The sequence below is a fragment of the Coenobita brevimanus genome, chromosome 58 (assembly GCF_032717465.1).
Source record: "Coenobita brevimanus isolate Jiangsu-jjx chromosome 58, ASM3271746v2, whole genome shotgun sequence".
In the NCBI taxonomy this organism is placed as follows: Eukaryota; Metazoa; Arthropoda; class Malacostraca; order Decapoda; family Coenobitidae; genus Coenobita; species Coenobita brevimanus.
Window position 1 is genome coordinate 1,834,856 of NC_137011.1, and position 13,664 is coordinate 1,848,519.

Consider the following 13,664-nt stretch of genomic DNA (forward strand, 5'->3'; position numbering starts at 1 on the left):
AATGTGTGAATGTCAGAATAGATAATAATTCAATATGTGAAATATGTGGAGCAAGGAAGTCTTTAATAGGGTGAAAGAGAGCGTTTAGATGATATGGTCATACAGGGAGAATGAATGTTGATAGGATGGGGGAAAGGATGTTTTGAGTGAACATTGGAGAAGGCATGTGGTAAATGTGTGTTTGAGACAAAGCGAGATACTTCATGGTGCGAAAAAGAACTTGACAAGGGGTTGGAACTTCTTTTTCAACTTCACAGTCGACTGAATGGGTCATATGGTAGATAAGCGAAAAATGTTTGCAGATGGCTAGGCCTGTAACATGGACCAGGAACATACACTTTTAAATATCCGGTATAAACATATATTTTGTAAGATAACCTACTTATAAATAAATAGCATCAATTTTCTAGGTGTGTGGCAAGACCCACCACCCTCTTTCTGTCGTATAAGTACTCGTATTCTGTACAACAATAAATATTCAATGGTTGTAATGTGCTCGTGACGTCATAGGATGAGCGTGAACTCCCGGGTGGTCTTTTAGTAGCACCACGTGGGATAGGAAAGCGGCGACGTACTGTCTGGCTGCAGAGCTATTTAAAAAACGTACATTAATCATGGCTGTGAAGACGAAAGTGGTGAGCTTAATCCGTTTCTATCGTCTGTGATGGCTCGTCATGATTTCGATTTATGTTAGTGTGGTAGTTTGTTGAATGTCTTGGCCAACCCCTTCACTAACCATGAAGTTTTTACTATCTAAAGACCCCTGGGTTGAATTTCCAGTTTTCTTATTGGCCTTTTATTCAGTTCTTGCGAAGTAACCTTCAGAAGACATATTCAGGCTTATGTAATGTGGAGAGGGGGAGAAGAAAAGTTGAAAAGTTGTTGGCCTGATGGTGTATGTTTCTAACCTCACTAGTACAAATGGTTTTCCAAAATAAACAAAATCGTTGAGGTCACAGGAATTAAAAAAAAAAAAAAAATACATGATTGTTTTAATGGGTGACAAATATACGGTGTTGTTTAGGTACCGGTAGTAGAAAGACACTACCAATTCACCTTTTAATGTTAAGATTTGTATTCCATAGGCTGTAGTATTTTTCTGATTGCTTTTATAGTGGTTAACTATTGTTTCTTGGTGATTTTGTTGCTCTCTTGTTTTTATCTGTGTTTTGTTTCCCTGACATGTGTTAGGCTAGGTAAGGCTTCTCGTTGGTTGTGGTACTTCATTAATGCATCTTTCTTGGGGTTATGTTCTTGAAATGACAGTGGCAAGCACATGGAATGTTTAAGTGGCTTTCTTGGTTAGGTTTTATGATGGTCTAGAGGGTTAATGTCATGGTAGGGATGTTGGTTTTCATGTGCATTGATATGATTGTTGATGCTTAGTTTACTTGTGATGGTTGGGGTAGGGAAAAAATGGCAAAATAGGGCACATCCAAGAGTAATGAGCATTAAAGAAAAAAAAGTTAATAGAGAAAAATAAATGGTCGTTAAAGTTTTAAAAGATTCCAAGAGCTCCCTCATTGTCAGGAGAGGTGCAGTTGTCTGAATTTTTTTCTACCATTTCTGGTTCTGGCAGTGGAGGTAACCTCTGCTTCACTCACAGCACTGACTTTATCACCAAAATAGCTGAATTACTTCATACACTCAAGGGAAGTGCCATTGAAGTCAACACTTTCCAACTTTAATACATTCACATTAGTACCTGTATCAGCTATATTTGATAATTACCATGCCTTTCTAGAATTTCGCTCACTGGGCAAGGTTCACAGGAAGTACCTTTGTTGTGTGCACGGCGTGACGTGCTGGAAGTTACCGTTCCCTTCTCTATATAGCCAAAATTAACCTAACCCAACCTAACCTTATCCGAGACCAACCTGACCTAAATACACCTAAACTAAACTAACCTTAATTCATGAAATGACTGATTTTGCAATCTGTCTGTAACATACATCTATATATTTATTTATACAGTATATACTGTATTTATACAATATATCGACCTATAGTTACCTATAGGTCGATAAGACATCCAGCTGTCCTCCTGACACGTGTATGTCATACAGTGTTGTTGTTAAATGGCACAATACTTGAGATAACCTGTGGATACTTTCAGCTTGGCAGCTAAAAGGGCACTTGGCTTATTCGCATTGAGCGGTACTATAACTTCCAGCATAAGGCCACTCCATGCATATGCCACCGTAATCCATTGTTTACAGCCAATCCAGTCCATACCACCAATAACTGTGGCTCATGTAGAGTCCACCTAAGTCTCCCTGGTATGGGTGTTGAAATGGTGGTCTCAGATTAGTTTTCAGCTGGCTGTTAACATGTTGCTTCTGTGCAGCTGATTTAATACCATACCCCTCTTTTCTGCAAGAATGAGAAAGTGTTTATTGCTTGTATGGTCAGTCCTGCTAAACATACACACACTTTCCTTGTCACCTGTGTTTGGTAATACATTTTGTTAACTTTTGATTTATGTAGTACACTTTCCAGGTTCACTAGTTTGCTTTTGATCTTCCATCTATTTCCCATTTTTCACACAGCAAATGTTTATTCACTTGACAACAGCTTATATACTTAGATCTAGGCACTTCTCATTCATTTTTCATCATCCAATCCTATGTTGCCCCATGAGGAGCATAGGAGCCCGGGGCTAAGCAAGTTGTCCTGACATTTAAGATGAGAGTGACCAGCCTCACTCATCCCTGAGTGGCATTACATGAGCAGTAAACCCCAACCATCCCTTGGATATAAACTTTCACCATTTCAATCCGATTGGAGTGCCATAATTACCCATTAAGCCACCAGGTGCCAAAATTTGGTTACAGTATATGGTTGCCACCCTGCATAGTAAATGGTTTCCTGGTGTATAGTCAATGATTTGGCAGGTCACTCAGTGTAGAATCACCCACAGGCAGAAGGAAGACAGAAATGGGAGTGTAAAGTCACCCTTAGGCAGAAGGATGAGGAAAGAATGAAGGAAAGACAGAAGAGGATGGAAGGAAAGAAGAATGGAGGAGAGGAAAGGGTAGACACCCAAAGCAGCACTACATCAAGTGAGTGGATGGTGAATGCCCCCACCCACCACTACTTCATACTGACACAAAAAAATTCCATGTTTTTACTAAAGTATGCGTCTTTGTTTTAGGGAACTCCAAAGGCAAATCAGACTCCAGGCAAAACTCCCAGATCAGTAAAAAAGAAGAATAAGGGTGCAGGCAAGAGCCCAGGGTCTGTGGATCAGACGAAGGTGGCAACTCCCAAGGCTGCCAATGTATCCAAGACCCCAAAGGGATCCAAGAGGAAGTTGCAGGATGATGCCACCTCACCAGCAGCCAAGGTACAGGCAGTAACCTCACCAGCAGGAAAACCCACACCAGCACAAGCACGTCGCACTCCCAAAGCTGCAGTGGCATCCAAAACCCCTGAAAAGGAAAAGATTCCAAAAGGACCCAAGAATAAATTACAGGGAGATAACAGATCATCAGCAACCAAGGTAGAGGCATCAGGAACACCCACACTTGCTGAAGCAAAACATTCCCCTAAAAAGAAAAAGAAGAACAGGCGTTTGGACAGTTCAAAAAGGCTTGTACTGAAGAAGGCACGGAAATTAAGTGCTTCTGAGAATGTGGTCTGTCCCACCAAGTTCATCGTGAAGTTTGATTCCCATTTCATCTCACTGAAGGATCCTGTTGTTAAGAAAGTGTTGAAGGTTTTATCCTCTGCTATGACTGTCAATAATTCCAAGTAAGTGAATTACATATTCTTCTGTGATTCTAGCTAGTTTTTCATATTATTGTTTAGCAGCTTTGAAAATTTTGTCTTTTATCTCATAGCAGTGTGTAAAGTGCTGTTATAAAGACAAATTGCCCCCAGCTTTGTACAGGTGGTTTAGCCTGTGAGGTATACTAGCATTCTTGTAGTTTCAGTGACTTGCAAATGAGTGTCTGGCCCATTTCACTGGGCATGTTGTTGCTAGTTCTCATGCTTTTGTACTTAATCCTAGTTTGTTTTCTGTTACGTACCATACCTCATTCTTAGGCAGGAAAAAATGTCAGTGATGATAAAAAGTTTATTAGTGTACAGAAAATCCTTATTATATATTGGAGATGTTTTATGTGTAAAGCTACAGAACGTGGTGAAAGTTTTTTGGCCTGTCAGAGGAAGCCAGGATTCCGTGGGCTTGAATGATGAGAGAATGGAAGCGTGGCCCATTGAATTGGGCAGACGTAACTTGTCTGGACGTTGCTGCTCCTAACCCTGCTCTAGGGTGGGAAAAGAGGTCCGGATGATGATGAAGATGATGTGTTCGTAACATCATGTTTTCCATACAGTGGATACTGTAATTGAGAGAAAGGATCAGAGTAGAATATGTAATTTGTCATTACTGTGTACTGTACTTAAAATCATCCTCATCATCTTCAGGACCTCCTTTCCCACCCTAGGGCAGGGTGAGGAGTAGCAGTGTCCAGACAGCCCAAGTTTGCCCAGTCCAGTGGGGCATGCTTCCAATCATTCATCATTCGAGCCCCTGGAATCCATGCTGTATCTGATACGCCAATGAACTTTCACCACATTCTTTAGCTTCACATAAACATATCCGATAGAGTAATCCAAATGCTGTCACGATAAAAAGAAGTGCCAAATCGCCGATCATGCACTTCTCACAATGTTATCTAGCCAGCTCGATCTCTTGTCAGTCCCCTAGCCTAACCGGCTTCCATACCTCTCTTCCTCACACACTCATCCTCCATATCCCTCTACCTTCTCCTTGGCCTGCTTCACCTCCTCCCTCCTTCAAATTTGCTCAGATGTACCTTTTTCACCACTCGGTTGGTATCCATTCTCCCCACACGACCATACCATCTCAGTACACACAGAGGGGAAGGCCAAGGATGAGATGGAGGGATGGAGTGTAGAGGTATATGAGAGAAGGGAGTGTGAGTTGGGAGCAGGGCAGTGAAATGGCAGGGGACAGGGTGACGTGAAGGCAATTTGTTTGTGGTCACCCCGTATAAGGGATTAAGGTGTCTGGCAATAGCTAGATAGATAGAAAATATACCGGTAAACACCACTTTTCCTTGGAGGATTTTTTGTTCTCTCTCTCTCTCTCTCTCTCTCTCTCTCTCTCTCTCTCTCTCTCTCTCTCTTTTTTTTTTTTTTTTTTTTTTTTTTTTTTTTTTTTTTAGCTGACAGTACATAAATATCCATTTCATATAAGTTTTCTTAATAATACCCTAATTCTTGTTAGTTTATGATGTATTGATGCACTGTGTTTATTTGCATTTTCTACAACACATTGTCTGTTATGCTGACTCTTCCTCCTTTTCATGTGACAATTAGAATCTGTCATTGGGCAGTAGCCAGAATAGAATGTGAGCTCTCCTTTATTATTATAATTTGTTAGTTGCCAGAACAAATTATAAAATATATATATATATATATATATATATATATATATGTGTGTGTGTGTGTGTGTTTATATATATGTTTATATATATAATACTGAGTTGGCTAACCTAGCCTTTCATTACAGGAAAACTTTTCGTGTGTGCTGTAGTAGTAACGCTCAAAAGTGCAAGTTGATCAACAAAATGAGGAAGATGCCAGAGAATAAAAAGTTTGTAATCAAGGAGTAATATGGATGAAGACACATACCTCTTATTAGTTATAATTGGTAAGTAGTAAATACCATTGCCTCTGTATGGTCATTATCACCCCAGGGAGATATTAGCTTAAGAATAAAATGTGGATACAGACTTGATAACTAACCACTTTGTTATTACACTTAGACAGGAAATTTAGCCACAGGTTATCACTTTCCTTCCCACTCCTCTTTCACTCACCAGGCCCGTCCCATTCTCCCTAGGCTGTCTGATAGAGTTGGGAAGATTTTATGGACTTTGGATATTGCATTTGATTAAGCCAAATTATGAGTATGACTGGCACATTTCTTATATGCAATGAGATTTATGATTGATTTTTCATTTTAATTTTTGATGTGTGTGATTAAGTATCCAGACAATGGTTATCCAGAATTCTTTTAGGATGCAGTGTGCCATCTAGACAACTGGAAGGTGGTATTAAGGTCAGAGACCATGCTGAGAGTCTTGCTTTGTTAGTTTTATTGTATATGTGATTTTTTTTTTTCCCAACAACTCTTAGGAAGCACAGTTCAGTAATTAGCTGATTTTGGAAGTTGGCACAAAACCCTGCCAGATTCTGTAACCCATCAACTTCCAGAAGATAAAGCAGGGTGTTCAGTTACTTACGGGTAAGAGTTTTCACAGAATTCTATTCTAAGATACTGTGGCTTACAAATAAACATTACAGCCTGAGAGAAAAACAACACTGTATCAAGTAGGCAAAAAAGGTTCTGTTCTTGTCTCACAATCATTCCCTAGTCATCTCAGTTTCTGAATTATAACATCCTACTCAAAGCCTTGTAGATACAGTGCATATTAAAACCAACCTACAGTACACGAATAGTTTCTGATGATGACAGTATTTACCATGGTATTGCATGCTGAATATTTTTGTATGTCATTATCCTCTTGTGTTTCCTTGTTTCAGAGAAGGTACAGCACTTGCAAGTTTGGAGGTTGACACACCATGCCACCAACCCCAGCCTCAGCCTCATACCATAGTTCAAATAGTAGAGTGTATTCTAAGAGATGCTTTGCAATTTCATAACATCTCTTCCATATTGATTTATTCTCTTCATGACATTTCATTGTTATTTTGCATGTTATTGATGCGAACCATGTTGATATTCAAATGATATAAGTACCAAGCAAGAGAATGTAATCATCATCATCATCATCATCATCATCATCATCATCATCATCCAGACCTCCTTTCCCACCCCAGGGCAGGGTAAGGAGTGGCAATGTCCAGGCAGCCCAATTCAATGGGCCATGCTTCCAGTCACTCATCATTCTAGCCCACGGAATCCTGGCTCTATCAGATCGATCAAAAAAAAATCTTTCACCACGTTCTGTAGCATCACAACATCATAGGATCAGTTCTATAGTATGACTGCAGGGTGTTCTTGCCCAAACAAGTCACCAAATGTTTGTTGTAATAGGCAAAATAAATTGTTAGGGAGGAGAAGGTATGAAACCTCCTGTACTACCTAGACTACAGCCCTGTCTCTTCCCTGATTGATATCATACAGACAAGAAGAAGGTGAGCAAATAGGGAAAGTAGTGTTTAGATGAAGGAAGTACTGTGTATGATAAAAAGTTAATAAGGAAGTTAAGTGGAATACAAAGATAATGAATAAAAGTGTCAGAGGGTGAGTGAATTGGTAAAAAGGGATGTTATGAATGTTAGACCAAGTGAGATCATTCTTGGTCATAGGCTAGCAGTATTGTTTGTCTGTTACTGAATGGAAATCTGGTGTATGTTTGTCACACTAGTAATAGAAAAATATATAAAAATATTTTGTTTTCCTAAAAAGTAGTAGGCAGTTGTAGCAGCAGTGGTGGTATTAATTGGTTAGTTACAGCTGGTATGTGGGAGGGTTTACTTAGGATTTGTGCATTTTCTCCGTTGCCCTTAACTCCTTGATAATGATGATGTACTTTTTATTTTGTTCTTGCTAGCTTCAGACTAAGCTTAGGAACCCAGCATGGGTCAGCTAATGTACTGCAGTTATTTTCTTTCATGTTTTTTGTACATTTTTATATTCTTCAAGATGGAGGGGTCATATATATACTTCTTTAACCTCTTCTCTATGACAAATCTCACTTAAACTAGGGGAGGAGGGGGGGAAATGGATGGTAGGAAGAAGATGAAAAATGCTTTGTGAAATTGAAGTTCATAAGTTGCCAACCATAATAGCTAATGGGGCAGTCTGTTTACTTAACTTTAAAGATACATTTTTCATTTTAACTCCATCAGTTTGGTGATACTTTATTGTTTTGTTGTTACTACGCTCAAGTGGTAACCACATAACCAATTTGTGGTGTCTGGTGGTTCAATGGGTAATTAAGGCTGTCCAACCGGATTGAGCCTGTGTCAGTTTATATCCAAGGGGTGGTTGGGGTTTATTGCTCACGTAATGCCACTCTGGGACGAGTGAGGCTGGTCACTCTCATCTTAAATGTCAGGACCAACTTGCCTAGCCATGGGCTCCTATGCTCCTCATGAGGCAACACAGGATTAGATGATGTAGTATGTATGTGTATTAATGTTATATCCTGATTTTATTTACCTTTTGGAGACCCTTTAGGAAAGGAATAAATGAAGGCCATATCAAACCCATCCAGCACAGGACGTACAAACTGAATAAAACTGTCTGTAGGTGGGAAAAATAAAATGAAAAGTACAGTAATCCCTCTACTATCCGACGTAATAGAGCCAAAGGCATGCCCGGAAAGTGGGCCCCAGCCTCCTGGACTTGTACTTAAGGACCCTAATCCAGCCTAACTTTGAAAGCCACCCAAATAACTCCCTACCTGGACATGCATAGGACCTATTTAAACCTATTTAAGACCCTATTCACACCAATAATGGACATAAAGCATGAAAAAAATGAAAAGGAACCAAGGAATGAGGAATTAGAAGTGACTGTACCTCAGCCAGGGTACTTACAGCACATCTGTGGCTGCCTTCTCTAAGGCTTTGGCAGTGGTGAAAATGCTCTTGAAGCACGTACAGTAATCCAGTGTTGTGCTGCACTTAATTCTTTGCACTGTGAGTTATAATTGTTTAACACTGCAGATTATTCTAAACTGTGCCACGCCAGTTTCAACCGCCAATTTGCACTCCACAGTTAATCCTTTGCACTCTAAATTCTAATTTCTTAACACTGCATTACATTGTAAATTCCCATTTGGTCTAGTGGCGAGGTATTGCAGTTTATTCACTGTTTATTCACAAAAAACAAGCGCATGTGGCTTCCATTGCGAAAATCATCTACTTGTGATCGGAGTTAGGCAGTAATTGTTGATGACGTTGAAACAGAGTTGCCAATCTCAATGGCCACATTACCAAACTCCTCAATTTTCATTGCCAAATTTAACTTTTCATTACCAAATTCATAAAGCTAGCATTTATTCTTCACTAATTATATATACAAGTGGAAATACATGTAATCACTCTCCTTATAATTAACACATGTTGATTATTTTCATGCTGTGTAGGCTAGCAGATTAATCAGAGAGAGCAAACAATCCACCATCTCCATCCTTTGTATCCTCATACATGTGAAAAATCTGTTTGGTAATGCATTATATTGATTCATTACCAAGTTGGCCCACATTTGGTAATGAAAAATACCAAATGGCAACACTGACAGGGGAGGGGGGAGGAAGGAAGGGGTGAAGGGGCCGTGGTGTAAACAGCTGTTCGGCGCCACACGGCAATTTCAAATTACGGGTGGGAAAAATAGGATTTTTGGGGTGATTTTTTTCTTTTATTGACCATTTTTGGGTTCCGAAGGTCCAGACCCACAATGTCTGGTAAGTGGGGTGTCCGGAAAGTGGGCGTCCGGATAGTACGGGGATTACTGTATGTCATTGGGTTGAAGGCATTACTCTAGCTACAATCAGATGCTCTTATTCAACTTTGAATGAATCTCTAATGGTGAAAAGGAAATTATCCATCCATCCATCATCTAATCCTACATTGCCCCATGAGGAGTGTAGGAGCCCGGGGCTAGGTAAGTTGGTACCCCTTGCATTCAGAATATCTTCCCTAAGCTGAATATAATTGTTTGGAGATTGCAAGAACTAAATTTTAGAAATCAGTTAAAATAATTTGGGACGTGAAGAATTAAATAATAAGTAGAATGTTTATGCTGAAAGGTTTGATGAGGTTGTTTCTGATGGGTCTCCAAGCAGAAAAAAAAAAATCTAAAAAGGATATAATGTCAGGTATTAAATAGCTTCAGTAAATAGTGTTATATGGTTTTGGATGTTTTGAAGTCTGTTTTGATATGAGGTTTTGTACTGTACAATCAAGTAATGCCACTTTTCACCTTGTTCCAAACTATCATCAGTTTCAGTTCTTAAGTGTTATGGAATTACATTAGCAGCAGATCATTTAGTTCAGCATGAGCCTTTACAACTTAAAAATTAAGTGTCTCTTTGAAATTGTCTAATATAAGAAACATGAAAATTGTACAAGGTTTACCTTCAGGAAAATACACAAGACTAATGTGAGGATTACTGAGCATAAGCTCATATAATGTGGTACTGTAGCTGTAAGGATTAATAAATATTCTTAATACCAACATGCTTTTATTTATTTGTGAAGATAAACATTTTCTGTCCTGATTGAGATTGGTTAAAGAATGATAAGTAATCTCTAATTACTCCCTTCAAGGTGTAGGGGCCTCAGGGTAAGCTACTGTAGTGCAGTATATGGAAGGGTAGATGACCAGCCTTCTTTGGTGGCATTATGTGACATGAACTTCGGTCTCCTCTTGAGCATTGTGTACTGTGAGGAAGAAAAGAGGAAAGTATGACACCAGTGGTAAGGTGATGTGTTTGATCTGTTAATTTTATATGAAACCATTATTTTTTTTGTTTTAATACAGTAATAGACAGGAACATTTCATGTTATGATGTTTAGCCCTTAAACTGCAGATTTAGTCATTTTATGCTCTTATGTACTAACCGATAACATTCCCTAGGCAGAAGTTCACTTAATCTGCTGTAAAATCTTGCAATATATTAGAAGTGAGCCTGAACCAGTGTGACTGTACCATAATTATTCCACACACACACAACCAGTAAAAGAATACATTGCCCAGCTTGGTTGACAATTCATATTTTTGTGAAATGTGAAACCAGTAAGAATTATACGGTTAAGGAAAATTAATACTTCAGGATATTTAGCATCCCAAACCATGAAGCTGTGTCAAGAAAATGTTACCTTACACAGTACGAGTAGATAAAGAAGTTCATTCAAGGTGTGATGGTGTGTATAAGTTCATTATTTGTAGTTTTGGGAAAAGTTACTTAGCAACCAGTCCTACTCCTTTCAAGATCAAGGAAATATACCCCTGGCCCCCCCCCTTTTTATTTTTTCCTGCATTGGTTTATAATAGTCTTCTAACATTTACTATTCAGAACAGTGCTCTGTGGTCTTCCAAGTAGTTTGTTAGTACAGTAATGGTGAGCAAAACTAGTCTGCCATGGGTGCTGGAAGATTGATGCAAGACAGTTTTGACATGGAGGTATTGGTTTTGTTGTGCCTGGTAACTTGTCATTGTAGAGATACCCAAACCTTCAAGATCTATGAATTTCACATGCCAGTAGTATACATTAGTGGTAGGGGGGGGGGCACTCACCATCCACTCATTCAGTGTAGTGCTGCTTTCGTGTAACTGCCCTTTCATCTCTTCCATCCTTCTTACCTTCCTTCCTCAACTGTCTTTCTTTCCTTCATTCTTTCCTCCACCTTCTGTCTGTGGGTGACTCTACACTGAGTGACAAGCTAAATGCTTTCCTGTACACCAGGAAACCATTTCCTGCAATGGGTGGTAACCATATAACCAAATTATTGCCCCTGGTGGTTTAGTGGGTAATTATGATGCTCCAATTCGATTGGGCCAGTTAAGGTTTATCTCCAAAGGGTGGTTGGGGTTTATTGCTCACTTAATGCCACTTGGGGATGAGTGAGGCTGGTCACTTATTTCAGATGTCAGGACCAACTTGCCTAGCCCTGGGTTTCTATGTCCTTCATGGGGCAACACAGGATTAGATGATGAATGAGTGAATAGTGCACATACAGTATTTGTTTTCTAATTAAACATGAAGATAGTAATACAGCATTGGTTGCATGGATTGTTTGCATTTTGGTTCTGTACTGTAACTTAAACCAACTTAAAAGCAAGGTCACAGAAACATTCTGTTGGTTCACACGTTCCTTGGCATAGGTTTGTATGTCCACTCTGTTTATGTGTGGTTTACACAGTATACAGAATCAGTCTGGTTACATTTGCTGATTGTTAGTTGCATACCTACTGTATCTTTTCTGAAAGCTGTGTTTATGACAACCACTTCCATGGCATCATGAATTTCAGAGTTGGACCTTAGCAGAAATCACCTTGTACAGTGCAGTAACATAACCATCTCTGTGCCCACTAGAATCCCATAATGGATTAAATCTGAGGGATAATTTGGGTCAATGGCTTGCTTAATACCACTGAGGGATGAGAGACTGGTCACTCACCACTTTATAGACAAAGCAGCCAGGCCCAGGGTCTATATGCTCTTTATGGAGCTACAAAGAATTGGATGATGGCTGGAGAGATGGAGAATGACATGTTGGCTCTAAGGATGTTGTTGTGGTGCTAGGTTTATTTTAATGGAAACCCAGTGGACTGTGGGCAAGATCCTATGATCCTGCAGTCCACCGTTTCTTCCCTTATAAAAGGAGAAAGCTGAGAGATGCATATATCTTATTCTGGTCCTGCAGTCCACTGTTTCTTCCCTTATAAAAGGAGAAAGCTGAGAGATGCATATATCAGTGCTATGATGTGTATGTATCCCACTTCAGTATCCTCAACAGCATAATCCAGTGAAAGGGTACACAGTCTCACATTAAGGCCTTGGGATCTTGGCTACACCTCACCGATTTAAAGGAAGTTAGTGACACTTCATATGTACAGTAAATATCCTTTATTCAGAAAATTGGCTTAGATATACTGGGAAAGAAGCAAAATGCCTATTCTATTACTGACGACATTGTGCAGGTATAGGTGTACTGGAAAAGAAACAATGCCTAATGTATATTTTAATGCCCAAATATTTGTAGATATGCTACTTACAGAGTGTATACTTCATCAACCATACATAGAATAATTGGGAACCTGTTTTGTGAAGTGCAGTAATACAGTATTGCCTTCTTTGCTATCTTTTTATTCTAGTTGTCATATTCTGGGAGGAGCTACCTAGCATGGGCCAACATGCCCATTGCTATAATCCTTTCCATGTTCTAATGTAAGTGATGCAGGATACAAGTGTTAGAAGTAATCAAGAAGCTGAGCAATATATATATAGAGAGAGAGAGAGAGAGAGAGAGAGAGAGAGACATGTCTTGAATCCTTTTGCGTATTTAATGTCATTTAAGTAAGCTGGAGATTGCGTGTCCTCGGAGTGAATGGGTAAAATGTGTAAGCAGTTATTAAATGGAAGTAGTGCTTAAAGGGACACGGATGACTGACCAAGCAGTGATTAAGTGCTGTATAAAAGGTGCTGTTGACATGCAATAGAGCTTCTAATTTAGCGCTGCTAGATGAGTGATTTAATGCCAACTTTTTATATGTGGCGACAGATATTTTGGGGATTTTATAATTATTTCTGGAGTCTAAACACAATTTTAGAGATTTCAGCCAATTTTCTTGTGAGGCTTGGGAGATTTATGTTTAGGGACATAGCGATTTTTCGTGAACTAACACTCTACCATGGACTTGGCAACACTGACGCCTTATTGTAAACAAAAGCGTGTGAAGAAATTGAAATAAAACTTCTGTATGGACAAAATGAAACAACGTACGGCAAGAATTACAGTCGTAATTATAACAAATAAAGTCAGCAAATATACACAATGAGAATTGCGGTGAAGTACAAATCTGCCATGATGCGAGAAGTACAGAGCGAGGACACAGGCAAAAAGGAAAATAAGATGTATACAAAATAATT

General features: G+C 39.2%; 1 protein-coding gene across 1 annotated transcript; it reads left to right on the plus strand.

Annotated features, from left to right (window-relative positions):
- The first annotated feature begins 568 nt into the window (after window positions 1-568).
- On the plus strand, window positions 569-10,375 carry LOC145402536 (uncharacterized). The gene is made up of 4 exons (XM_080274532.1): window positions 569-635; window positions 3,155-3,753; window positions 5,543-5,683; window positions 6,580-10,375. The coding sequence occupies exons 1-3, from the start codon at window positions 615-617 to the stop codon at window positions 5,643-5,645; spliced, it is 723 nt and encodes a 240-aa protein (XP_080130658.1). The 5' UTR covers window positions 569-614; the 3' UTR covers window positions 5,646-5,683; window positions 6,580-10,375.
- The last annotated feature ends 3,289 nt before the right edge of the window (window positions 10,376-13,664 follow it).